This window comes from Pleurodeles waltl, chromosome 5, assembly GCF_031143425.1.
Source record: "Pleurodeles waltl isolate 20211129_DDA chromosome 5, aPleWal1.hap1.20221129, whole genome shotgun sequence".
Taxonomy (NCBI): Eukaryota; Metazoa; Chordata; class Amphibia; order Caudata; family Salamandridae; genus Pleurodeles; species Pleurodeles waltl.
Window position 1 is genome coordinate 631,399,042 of NC_090444.1, and position 14,305 is coordinate 631,413,346.

Genomic DNA, 14,305 nt, shown 5'->3' on the forward strand with positions numbered 1-14,305 from the left:
TACACATATTAATTCCTATTTTGAAGAAAACAAATGCCTCTAGCTATGAACAGGTTCACACGCTACAAGTATGAAAAAGGAAATTATGTAAAAATTCATGGACTACAAGATGCTGCTGATAAATAAAAGCGCAGAGGACAGAGTTAAATAAAATTAAGTAGGCATATTAACAGTACATAGATCTACAACTTGAGGCCTAATGATTATTGAAAGGCAGCAGCTGGGTTTCCAAAGCATAAACATGGAATACTTTTTCTGGTCAAAAGTAAGTTACCTATTCAAATCAGTCTTCTTATACAGTTCCAGAGAAGTGCCAAAGTATTTATGTTGAGAATCGAGACAGCTCAGGGAGGCTGCACACGTTCCATGCTTCTGCCACTCGTGCTTCCTGTAACAATCAAGTACAAACAGCGGTCTATGATGTATGGTTAAAATGGTTTAAAAAGCAAATTAATATCAACAAAATTAATTACTCTCTTTGAAACCATGCCAATTGGAATCACCATTTCAGGAACTAACAAATTTAAAACATTTTAGTAAAATAAGCACCCGACTCAGTACAATATTTCACTGAAAACATTTTTTCACTCAGTGAGATATCTAGGCCATTCATTGCATTACAAAATGAGAACAAATCTTTATCTTCCCTACAATAAAAACTGCACTCACATGAGAAACCCAATGGTCTGACCCAAACACACCTGGAGCATCAAAGTTCAGGATAGACTACAAAAGTAAAATACCAGATAATTCTATCTTGGTTTTAAATCACACCAAATACAGAGTGAAGATTTTAGTAAAGCATATATCATTGTTTCGAAATGACCTCCCTTTCAAAATAATTCCCATAGGGGTTTATCCAAAGCAAACAGCCAACTTGATTTTACAACTTCCACTATATAGGTAAAGTCCAATTTTGCCAATAAAGAGAACAACAACCTTTCGCTTGGCATTGTCACACAGTTCACTTTTAAGAATCTCCTGAAAGGCATTGGTTATTAATACAAAGTAGCAGGCTACATAAAACAATCTAACCCAGCATTAGTCAAAACTTTTGGAAAGAGGAATGCGTTCTATTTAAATCTAATGACACGGCCGGTGTTAACTTCACACTGATTTGCAATTTAGTGACCTTGCCATGTTTCTTAAGCTCTGATGCTGAAACGTTGGATATTTTGATCAAAGTAAAATGAATATCCATGCAAACGAATAGGAACATAATGGAGACCAAGGTATACCCTGCTAGTGGGATATTATTCCTGGGATTTATTTGTGAATCCCATAATAGTTAGCAGTTACTTAAAAAAACGAAAACATTTCCCAATTAGACTTTAAGCACACCCCTAGTCCAAAATCTCCACCAAACTTTGACACTTGCACTATCAATTACCTTTTCCAGACCCTAACCCAAATTCTAAATTTAACATTTAGCCTTATCCTAAAACTGCCCAGTATTAGCCTTGTCTTTAGCTATTGACCAAAATTAGACAAGGTGTCATCCGTACCCTAATCCTTAATCAGGACACCAAATTTCAACTCTAAACCCAAACCACAAAGGTTAAGGACTATTTCTATGAGCAGAATGTCAGTGATGCAGTACCTACATTCTGAGGCGACAATGGGTACTCACTATAACACAATATCTGTGGACACATTTCTGTAATGCTATACGAAGATAACAGATTGCACAACTGGTGCTGTCTTTTGTTTGTTGTGTTTTTTTCAGAGAAGGGCAGAAATATTTAAAAGCCACGAAATGATGTGTTCCATCAAACCAAAATTTTGCCTAAGTGAGTTTGTGTCAGGAAAAATGAATATGTTTATGTGACTTTGATTAGAGGGACTACACCGAGGTAGATCAACTTATTCTTAAAGGGTTTCCACCATGGCTCTTCTTTTCTTAGCTTTGACAGGGGATTCTTTCAGATATTATGCGTGGGAAGGGTAGAGAGACATTGAGCGTTGAGGAGAAACAACGCTCCAAATAATTGTATATTTGAGAGAATATATGTTTATTAGTTTAAAATGTCTAATAAAAACCTTTCCTAAACCATCACAATATCTAAAAGTACATGACTCTTGAACTCTTTCACTGAAGCACCCACAAAGAACACTTTTCAGCTCAGCTTTTGTACCAATAAACAAAATAGCAGGACTCTCGAGGTACCTCTGTCCTGAGTGTTTTTTTTCAATCTGACCCAAGGTGTAACCCATCTCCTTGCGGTCAGCCTTGAGGCCTTGGCGCCAGGTGTTTCTGGGCCTTCCTCAGGGCTCGCCTGGTGTTGTTTGAAGTGGGATTACAAAGGGTGTGACCTACCCAGCCAGTAGTTTCATGATTTCTTTATACGTAGGGAGTTGGAACGTCTGCTGCCATAGGTCGTTGTTGCAGATGGTGTTTGGCCAGTGCATTTGTAGGGTTTTCCTCAGGCAGGTGTTGATGAAAGTCTAGACTTTGTTGGTGGTGGTCAGCGTTGACCTCCACATTTCTGTTCCATACAGAGGGACTGTTTTTACATTGGTGTTAAAAACCTGATCTGTGTATGTGTCACATCTGCATGTCTATGACACTGCTCAGGTAGGTGAAGGCCTCAACCTCTTCTAAGGCATCGCCTGCAAGACTGATTGCAGTTCTGCTGGCTGCGTTAGCATTCAGGATCTTGGTTTTTCCATGTGAATGTTGAGGCCACATTGTGCTGGTGTGGGTGTCACCTTTTTGGTCTTCTCTTGCATCTGCAGATGGGTATGGGAGAGTAGGGCTGGGTTGTCTGCAAAGTCCAGGTCGTCAAGCTACGTCCAAGGTATCCACTTGATCCCATTTCTTCTGATGGATGTGGATGTCTTCATGATACAGTCTATGGCCAGCAGGAAGAGAAAAGGCAAGAGCCAACAACCCTGACCCACTCCAGTGCTTACTTGGAAGGCTTCTGTAAGTTGTCCTCCGTGGACTATCTTGCAGGTCGTTCACTTCTAAGAGTACTTCATGATTCTTATGAGTTAATGTGGCACACGGTAGTGGCGGAGGAGTTTCCAAAAGGTCACTATTTCATGCTGTTGAATGCCTATTCTCATTGTTGACTAAGATGGCATAAATGGGGGGAGTCCCATTCCATTGACTACTCAATGATGATGCACAGTGTTACAATCTGGTCTATACACGATCTACCTTTGTGGGAGCAAGCTTGCTGAACTTGCAACTAAGCGTCAACTTGTTTCTTTATTCTGTTCAGGATGACTCTGTTGAACACTTTGCCTGGGGTTGATAAAAGAGTGATCTCTCTGTAGTTTGCACAGTTACTCAGGTCGCCCTTTCCTGGGGATCTCAATGAGACCTCTCTTTCTAGTCTGACAGCACCTTCTTCTCTGCACACATCCTTCCAAACATGGAGTAGAGCATGTCTACTGAGGATTTAATGTCTGCCTTCAGTTTCTCTGCAGGAATGTTGTCGGGACCTGCTGCCTTCCCATTTCTCAGATGTTTAATTGCTTGCCATATTTCTTCCTTGGTTGGTCTGCTGTAGTCGATTGGCAAGTCATTGTAAGTTTGCTGCGTTTCTGGCAGACACTGCAGCACGGCCTGGTTCAGCAGTTCTTCAAAGTGCTCCACCTATCTTTGTTGTTGGTCTTTGTTACCCTTGACTGTCTTCCCAGCTTTTTCTTTAACAGGTCCTTCTGGCTTACTGTATCTGCCAGAGAGTTTCCTTGTTATGTTGTAGAGGTCTTTCAGGTTTCCATGGATTGCTGCTTACTGGGGTTTTGTGGCAAGACCATCACTAATTCTTCGTTTGTCTGCTCTTAAGCTTCTCTTTGCTTCCTTGATGGTTTTGGTGTATTTGCCTTGAGCTTGTGCTTTTTCTAGTCTTGTTCGGCTGGCCTTGACTGCAGCTTTTTTCTCTCTCTTCGCTTTTAACAATAAGCAAAATAGGACATGGAGTACATTCTTCAAACAGCATTTTACTTTAAGCCAATTAACCCTAGTATCAAAAGCTCGCAATTCTATACTGTAAAGTGCCTTAGGTATTAGTTTCAGATTTCAAAGCCTGAAAAGGCTCATGGGAGGCCCCCGTTCCAACTGTCAAATCATCAGAGGGCATTCACTATGGCCAAAGGGTTGGTAATTATAACAGAAGAAAGATTGTCCCAACTCAAATTAAAGATAAAAAAAAAATAACTGAATATTTTTTAAAATAAACCTGTAATAATTTAACATTTGGTAACCACCACAAATATGTTTCGCTTATTTGAGAATACTATCATCTCAGTTTTATCCATATTATTTGTGAATGTATTCTTCATTCAATATGGACTAAGACCTGAATGACTGAATTAGGGTTTACTGTTTACTAATTCGCTAGCAGAAGATCACTAGTGTAAAAAAGACAGGGGATATACCTATACCCCATTTGGGAACGAAAGACAGGGCTTGAACTTGTAATCAGTGTAAATCAACTACAAACTGCCAAACAAACACTTGGGCAAGGGCACTACCCTGTTTTAAACGACTCTCAGTAGGAATAATAGAAATATGGGATTGAAACGTACCCCACAAATCTCATTCCATCTGAGCCCAAAATCTAGTTTCTGAAAAATGGCTAAAAGGCCAGGTGAAATAGACCAAACCTACAATTTTGCCAAAAGATGCTGTGGCTAGCTAGGACAAAAGCTGATCTCAAAATCATGAAATTGCAACATAAACAACACAATATCTCAATGGATCTCTATGCAATTGCTCATAGGGTAAAACAATGGAGAACCGTGAAGTGATCTTCTAAAAATCCCTGCTGTTCATATAGAAGGACAACAGTCTCCAGCATCCAAGCTATTCACCCTTTAAGGACTACCTTGGTATGAAATCATACAATAGTTACAGGGTACATATTACTCCTTTTTAGGTCAAGACTATGCAGTGTTCATGCACTGTCTTTGAGACATGCAGCACTCACTCTGTGGGTTCACAGCCCGCCTCCTGCTTTCAATTTGCTTTTGTCAGTGTCATGTAAAATTTCTCGCTTCTAAATGGCTAATGCCTACTGAGTGTCCCACCTTTTTCATAACTGTTAACTCCCATTATTTCCGGAGGACTTGTCCGCTTCCACTTGTGCCATTTTAGTTTGTATCTTTTTTATTTTTTTATTTGCAACAGGCACTTTTGTGGAAGAGTGTACGACGGCGCACCTTTTATCAGCACGGCACCCATAGCTGCTTGTATTTTAGGATCCTTTCAGTGCTGACGCAGAGACTCTAATCCGGTTCCCAAGTTCCAAAGTTGGCAGCTATGCTTCTTATGCAAAAGGGCGACGTCCTCAAGTAATTACATTTTTCTGAACTTTTGCCTTCACTCTGAAGCCAAAAAAGTGTTTTCAGGTGAAAACTTTAATGCTCACAGATTTGGGGTCTTGCCAAACCCGACTCAGACTCTTTGAAAATCTGTCCCTATGGGTCTACTTGACAGTAAGGAAGGGGGTAGGCAAAACAGTGGAAAGAGGAGACAAGGCTTCCGGAGGATGTAGAAACCAATGGGGGAAGGGAACTTTATGAGCATTTAAGGCTGGTAAGAGAGTCAGGATACGTGGCTGACTAGTAAGAGATGCTTTGGAGGGTCAGGTACTCACATGTACAAATCAACACACAGAAGAGCGTGCGCAGACACAAGCAATATAAACATGTTGACAACATAGTCCTGCACAACTCAGACACATGAAGCACACCAGCAGTGAGGTACAGAGGGACAGTGATGCTTGTTCTCGCTTGAAGCGAGCTTCCAGCGGCAAAGCCAGCTTCCCTGGGGCTGTCCTTCTCATCTCCATTGTGACACTTTTGCACTCCCTCCCATGCTCTGCTGGTTTTGGTGAAGACTCTCTAGTTGGATCTTCCCTTCCACCCGGCTGGACTCTAACCCCATTCTGATATCTACATTCAGCGTTTTTAAGAGATCGTAGTGACGTGTAGTCACCACATCAATACAGTATAATTAAGTCAATTATTTTTGGTCTTACCAATATTTAAGATCATGCTCCTTCTGGTGCAGACCAGGAACCATCATGGCTTGACAGGGGCAAGGAAGACTAAATCATAATTATGTGTTCACCAACTGATTGTAGTAGTATTTCCCTCCTAAACAAATCAAGAGATCTCCTCAAATAGTTGATAGCTGGCTACGAAGCAGGCAGTGTTGTGCCCGAGCATGTTGTATGTTTACTATGCAGATTACAACTTAATACATCCGAGTGCAGGTGGGGATTTTGGCTAACGGTTTTGTTTTTTGCATGATTTTAGGGGAGAAAAACTCTCAGGAAACAGCAGCTTTTTATTTCCCGAGGACAGTTTGCTGGCTTACACAGAGGATTACTCATGGCCTTGTCAGATCTAATCACAGCCCCCTCATATACCTGCGTAAAAAAATTGCTGTCCCCAGATTTTTTATTTTTGGATCATTAGGGAAGTAATTTAGCTTGGGTAGACATTGCTGATCCGGACCCAATTTTTATGGAAGACATTTTTGAAAATGGCAGATGTGTTGCCGTGATGATGTAATATTTCAGGTACCATGAGACCTACATACTTCATTTTGGTGCCAAAACAAAAGTTTTGGGGGTCAAGTAGCCTTACAGAGACAGAAAATAACTCCTCAGAGCAACCCTTTCACCATTTTCCAAAATGGCAGCTATAATAGAGGAAGAGGAGACATTTATAGAAATTAAACAAATAATGGCATTTAATCCTTTTATTTATACATCAAACAATGTTTATGATCTGGATATGAAAATAATTTAGATTTACCACTCCTGTTTTAGACACATTTTCATAGTTCACTATATTTATTTGTTTTGGCAATTGCTGGTGGTATATTTGCAGAACGTTGAACACTTGAGAAGAGCATTAGACGGGGACATCTTTTTGTAGCACAGGTTTTGCAAGTACATGTTCGTGTAAGATCTGTGGGCAGAGGCATTACAAATTCCGTAGGTTTTGGCACCCCAATCAATACCTTCCCAACCAAATTCATGTGGATCTCTCTTTACATATGCATGATTCAAAACATTTTTTTTTTTTTAATAAAGAACTTTTATTGATCTTACGAATTACGATAAAATGAAATGAAAATACAGATAACACAGCACCAGTTGGTACCTTGAGACGGTCACAACCATGGCCCCAATGCTCCGTAGACAACGGATACATGAAGTTAATAATATGCAGCATGAACACCATTCAGTAAAGAGGGAAGAAGGAGGTAGGAAATAGAGGGGCGAACCTTCTTGAGGCTGCAGCTGGAGGCAGCACCACCCATCGAACCTGGGCCTCCCAGACAAGCTAAGCGCTCCACGTAGCCTCCCCTCTCCTCCACACTTTATTGTATTTATTCAGGCACCCCCTAGCTTCGTATACAAGTTTTTCGTGCAGCGCACATCAGTCTACACCACGTCTCCACTTAGCCAAAGCCGGTGCCACTCCGGCTTTCCAATCCACCATAATGTCTCTCTTGGCCACTCCCAGGAAAACACGGTTCGCTCTTCCCAGCTCCACCTCCCCCATGGCCCCCAGCAAGAGTGGCAAAAGAGCTGCCTCCACCTCAGTATGCAGGACTTTCTTGACCTCCCTCATGACCGCTCTCCAATAAGACGTTATGCCTGGGCAAGCCCAGACCATGTGGAAAAAAACAGCATCAGGGCAAGAACATCGGGGGCAGTCAGCCGTGGGCCAGAGGCCTGCCTTAAAGAGCCTTTTGAGGGTAGATTCAAAACAGTTACACATCTTCTGAACAAGTAGAAAGCTCTTTTAATGTGTCCATGCCCAGACTATGACGTTGGTGTAAGGTCACTTAGCAGGACTGACCTCTTGAACTCACTGTACCGAAGTGGCTGGATAAACGAAACTCTTACTATGGCAATTAAATTGTGGAAGCTTAGCTTTAGTGATTATGATAAACAGTTTTTTCTCTTTCAATACAAATCTCTCCTGCTTCAGTTCTGCGTATAGTGTCTCTCCATGTTCCAGGATATCTACTAGACATGTCTTAATATTGTTATCCACATATTGTTTGGTCACTAACTTGTGTAGTCGTACAGGCTCAGTCATTTCAAAGGGAATTCCTTGTTACTGCATGAAATTAAGAAGGCTGTTGACAGGTTTATTAAAATGTTCCCCTCTTTTTCCCACAAGTTTGTGCTGAGGAGCAGTTTCACAATGGTCCATTAATTTTGAATTTTCATCTCTCTGAAAGCATTGCAATGTTTCTATAGCCTCACATATGAGGAGTATACCTTATTACCAACAAACATAATGAGTGGCGCTCTATACTGACTGGACAGCTTTGCTTCCAAAGATTTCAACCTCAAGAAGTGTATTGTCTATGCCACATCCACTGAGGTAACTTCCTGCACACCGTAACACAACTGATGTCATGTTGCAAACTCATCAAATTCTACTGGATTGGTCATAAAAATGTCAGCTACAATATGGAAAACACCTTTATCGCAGCAAAGTGGCAAACAAGTTTATCGCAGAAAATTGGCAGGATAAGCTAGTCTTCAAGCTGAGCACGTACATTTTTGATTTTTTTTTAGCTGTATATACTGTTGCGTAGTTTGTGACTGGAGATGGTATTACTGGTATAAACCCAATCCAGAGGAACTGGCTTTTCTTCACCCTTCAGTCCGCACCGAATAAGGGATATGATAAATTCAGTTAAATCAGCTTTGCGGACTGCAGCATCAGGTAGAAGAAGAGCCGTGTCCCCAGCCACTTTAAATCTTTCTGGCAGACTGGGACATGCTGATGGCTTGTAGTGGTGATTTTGCACAGGTTGGCAAAGCAGTTGGGTTATAGGTTTGCAGTTTTGTTTACGCCTACAGCTGACACAGTTTGATTTCCTGCAACTACTTCATTGCTACAGTCTTGAAAAAGCACCATGGCAGTATCATGTGTGCTGGATGTTCCAGACAAAAAAAGAGCTGTCTTCAAAATCAACGTTATCAAGAGCAGCAATTGTAAATCCTTTCCAAGTGACTTGGAAATGGTGTGCTGTTGGATTCACAAGATTTTTCAGCATGAGATGCTAACAAGTTCCTGCTCCATACTATGTCATTATAACTGGTTGATACACTAATCTGATTCATTGAAGTGATTACCTCTCTACTTTTGCACTTGTCATAGATTGCGTAGGCAGTCGTCATGTTTAGCAGAGGTGTTTTTTTGCTGTGATGTAATACAAAAAACATGATTTGGAAAACACGGTACATCAGCACAGCATAAGCCTGTCAGTTCATGGGACTGTCTTCCACTTTGCTTGTATCATCAAAGCCATCCATCATCAATGTTGAAGGCTTCTGTTCCAAACTCAAGAACTTTAGTTTGTAAGAATTTTGCTTTCCTGATATTAATCATTGATGTAAAAAAATTTAAGACAACATCAAGCATTCTTGTTGAATCCCATAATTGTGGAGCTCTGGGGCATCACAAAATTTGTCATTAAGACCAAAATCTAATCTTCTAGGGCGTTTCTTAAAATGTTTCTTGCTGATTTTACTGCATCCTGTGATCTTATTTTGGCAGCAAGAACTCTTGCTTGCCAGAAATACTGTTCTGTAGAAGGGTCTTAGCTTGGAGCTCCCTACTGCTTACCATTCATGAACTTCTTTGTCACTCTCATGTGCTGCCTCCCAATTGGGCGGAGCATGCCGGTTTCACTTCCTCTTCTTTCGTTTGGAGCATTAATCAAATGCTGATTGCTTCACCTTGATTAGGGTCCTGGTGCAATGACTCGGGTACTACTTTTCTTTTGAGCTAGTGGAATTTTCCTTATTGCTTCTTTCCTGCCACCCTCTTGTCCATTTTGCTTCTGTTCTACCACCACCCAGCTGCCTGGTGATCACCACTGAAGAGCGTTCCCAAGAACTTTGAATTTAAAGCTTAATATTTGGAGCCAAGAATAAGAAGCAAGGTACAGAAAATTCCCCATCAAAAAAGTCTTTCCTTCCTTTATATTCCAGATTTTTTAAATATATTTCAGGAGTATACCGTAAGAAGTTGTTTCACCCAACGTCTTCTAATTAACAAGTAATGATTAGCTGATATGACAATTTGCCAATTCTTGGCTGCACCAGTTGCTGCCTTGTGTTTTTTTTTTTACTTTCAAATGCATCCCTAAAGCAGCAGAAAGTTATTGGGGACGATAAAATACCTAGTTTACTATTTCAAACCAACCCTACAATACTTGGGGACAGTGCAATCTCCCATGGCCATTCAGATGGATGTTGTCCTGACAACTCTGCTAAGAATAGTCTCTCTTGCGTCTAATTTTATACTCTTTGTCAGAGGTGGGGAGGGGTGCCGTTGGTCCATTTCAAAAGCTGTTGTTCATCCGTATATGGAATCAGGTAGTACTGGACCCTGGATGTAAATGAGTCTGTGAGATGCAGATCTGCATTTTCACTTCATTCCAGGAGTAATATTTTGTCTACAATTTTTTAGCATATTTTGATACAATTTCAAAATGGAAGAATATTTATTACTAGTTGCTGTCCCAGTAGGGTCTCTAATCTGAAATGCTCTTCTTCCGCTGGCATACTTATGCCACAATGGTGGAAGGCTGCACTTTGAATGACTTATGAGGTCATTTCATCTTGAGGCAATGCCTTAATAGAATGTGCATCCAAAGATTAATCTACTGTGAAGTCTCTGATAGTTATTCCACATGTCTATCATTTGATCACCCTCAATTTGATCTCTGTGTTCAACTAACTCCTAAGCTTCTGACTGTGTACAAAAGAACTGCAGGTAATGGAAGGGTGGAAACATTAAGTGGATCCTAGACAAACGTATCTGCCTTCATTTGGATTGGATAAGTTGGATGTTGGTTGAAACTGCTTGATCCAAGTCAATTTTATTTCCTTGCATGATGTCCCTAATGAGTTAGAGTATCTGACAATACTCACACATTTCTGCCACTGTGCAACTTTTTCCTTCGTCTAAACGTATTCTTTGCAGGCCCTCATCTTGTCTTACAGCTTTTCTTTGTGGTGATGGGTTTGGTGCTAACTTCCTGTTTACATGTTTAACCTCCATTCAAGGTGCAATGTTGGTGTATATTTGTGGCTCTATCTGAAAATATTTTTGAGGCTAAGACTACCCTGTGGATATAGTTTTGAGGTTGTACTAAATCATTAAATCGATTCTTCTTCTGAAGATAATCTTGGACGTGGTCACAATCCTCTTTTCATAAACTGGTCCATTCTAGGCCTCAAAACCACAATGAGAATGGTTCTTTGAGAATTAATTATTTTGAGTCAATGTCCAAACCATGTGTTGACTCTAATGCACCTGTGGCACTTTTTAACTTAGAAGTCCACTGAATGAGTGTTGTTAATGTGCATGTCCTCGGTGCAGTCGTTGTTCTTGCAGGCTTCTATAGAAGTTTGGGGAGGGTAAGGTATTCAAGAATCAGACACTTGCACTTCAAATGGTGACGGGATCAATTCCTCCGAATCCACATTAATTACTGCAGATGGATTTTCATCTAAATCTTTCCTAGCTAGTTCCATGACTTATTCACACTTGTCCTTGAAAGGCTCTTTATTAAAGTTCAAGAAGAAGGGTAATTTTGCACTGAATGTTTTACAGCACCCATCGTCAATGATGTTTCTTGGTAAACACAGGTGAACAAACCTAGGACAGCCTGGACAAGCGAAACAGGGTTTACTGTGTGGTAAGATGGATAACACTGCAAGCTGTGTTTCCATGTTCAAAACCTCAATCTTTGGACCCTGCTAGCCCAGTCACTCTCATAGGACCTAGATGGCTTAGATTGTAAAATTCAAAGAGACTGTGTTGAAATTACTCCAGTAATCGCTGTTCTTAAAAAATAAATACAAAATAAAAATATGTGCCTCGCAACTGCTTTGCTTCAGTTTTCCAATCATCCATGTTGTCTTTGTCAGTTTTCTGCGTCATTTGACACACGTACCAGAAGATGAGGTGGGAAAGTCTGAGGTATTCCTATAAGTAACAGGTAGTCTGATTACAAGTTGTTCACTGCATTCTCCATACAGAGGACAGCAAAGAAAAACAAATAGCAACAAAACCCGGCAGGAGAGTGCACACTGATGGTGTGTAAAACCCAGTAAGTGGCTTGGACGTATTCCTTGACCTTCATTATCAGGTGCAGTGGGAACAAGGCTGATTGAACAGTTACATTGGGTCATGACCAGCTTTAAACCCAGTAGGAAACCAAAAATGTTTCTTGGAAGACTACTGATTGCAGAGTTTAGGGTGGTAATTTAGAAAAGAGGGTGATTACCGGAAGGTGAAGCAGCTAAATAATGAGAACCTGTTTACATGTTGTAAATTTGATATTTATTTCAAACATCAAAAACAAGACTCTGTTTTGTAACCAGCACTCCCAGGTCAAACAGGAGCACTTTAGAAGCCATCCCAGAGTCATTGGATGATCATCTAACTACATTAGAAGTCATGTTCACATCATCAGACATCATCAAGCTCTTGAAGTCATCAGCAAAGTTTAGAAACTTGTGCCCGATGATTTGAGAATGACATAAAAAAAAGTACCTGATGACTCCTCTAGAGGTGGTTGTTCCTGATGATTTGAGGATGACTTGAAAGTGAGTGTCTGATGACTTCAGAAGATGAGTTTGCTCTTGATGATTTGAGGATGATTTCAAAACTGGTATCTGATTACTTCACAAGGAGTGTTTGCATTCAAAAAGATGAAAGTGTTTACTAATGTTTGTGGATGATTCACTGATTATTTCAAGAGCAACTTTGCCATTTTTATTTCAGTTTTGTTTTAAAATGTAACCGGCTGGGTGTTTTCTGGAGTATTTGCTGATTATTATTCAATTGCTTCATGTAATATCTATTGATCAGAATCTGATATACATCAGATAACCCTTTAATTAAGTCAGAGGTTAGCATTTTTACTGGCTTTTGTTACTTATAAATCATTCTTATTTATTATAATTGTTAAAATAAACATTAAAATCTTAATATGTTCAACATTTAATATTAATAAAGCAAATCAGGCTAGGCGCAACACAAAGCCCTCACCTAAAAGGCCATCAGCCCTTTTTTTTTTTGCTGAAGTCTCATCTTGGTTGGGGTCTATCTGGAGCCTAACACCTAGATACCAATGGAATGGAGGAAAACAGCAGAGTACATAGGGGCCCATTATAAATAATGGAAGCCCCCTTTTAACACCTGCTCTGCGCAGGTGTTAAAAGTGCCAAAAACAATGGTGCAAGGAAATCTCTTAGATTTCCTTGTGTAATTTTTTTTCGGGCCCTCTAGAGGGGAAACGCCCCCCCCTTGCATACATTATGCCTGGTACAAGGGTTTACAAAGTGGAGAAATGCATGCATTGCGCCACTTTGTAAATATGTTGCAGAGAAAATGCCACTCTAGCGCCGCCTTAACATAAAAAATGACGCTATGGCAGCGCTAAGGTGGCGTTAGGGGCTCTTAAATAAGCCCCTAGGTTTCAATGTTTGCATGCTGCTGTTTGGTGCCAGTTTATAGCTCATTGTGCTATATTAGAAGTATTGCAGTTTTTGATCTGCAAGCAACAAAAGTATTTCTGTGACAAAAGCAGTAACCCACTGAACAGAACTAGCCACATAAAATACAAATGTGTCTTCTATATGCTTCATGTTTGTAGTTCCATGCTACTTTATGAAGAATCAAAACTGAAACTAGATCTCCCCAGCAAGCGCATTAACCCTAGGAGTTGTGTTGCTAGTGTTAAGATGCCTTGATTATTAATGGACACAAACATTTCTGCAGCAGATGCCTAAAGGCTGTCAAATGGTTTAAAGTGCAACCTGCTTGTGACCAATTAAGTAAGCCAAAACAGACTTACGGTCATGCTTGTCCTTGGTACCAGTTATAGATAGGAAAGACATGAATTTCACAAACTCTGCCCTTTCAGAAATAGTTTATAGGTAAAGAAAGAACTGATGGTGATGTCACGCATTAATAGCTCACTGTCTGATGTAGTTGTACTGTAGGACATGCAGTCTTGGTTTTCAAGTGGCAAATATTAAACCATAGGTACCAGCCAGCAAATTATAAAACAAGGACTGGCTAATGTTTTAACTGTGTTTTGGTGAAGCAGAGTAGGCAAGAAATGCACACAGATTTGTAATGGGGATTATGTGCATTGTGCAAGCATAAAACGAAAAGAAGATAATGGTCACACCATTTTCACACTTAATGTAGAATTAAAATTGTGGCACTGTCTATTGCTGGAGGAAAACCCTGTAAACTAACGCTTCATTTAGATATACTATCTTAT

The 14,305-nt window shown here is 40.3% G+C and overlaps 1 protein-coding gene across 2 annotated transcripts in view; it reads right to left on the reverse strand.

Moving 5' to 3' along the window:
• The window catches only part of RNASET2 (ribonuclease T2), a 148,752-nt gene that overhangs the window by 61,869 nt on the left and 72,578 nt on the right, over positions 1–14,305 (reverse strand). For both annotated transcript variants that reach the window (XM_069234489.1, XM_069234490.1), the window contains one exon: positions 275–388. In XM_069234489.1, coding sequence (XP_069090590.1) covers positions 275–388 — 114 coding nt within the window. The remainder of the gene's footprint in view (positions 1–274; positions 389–14,305) is intronic.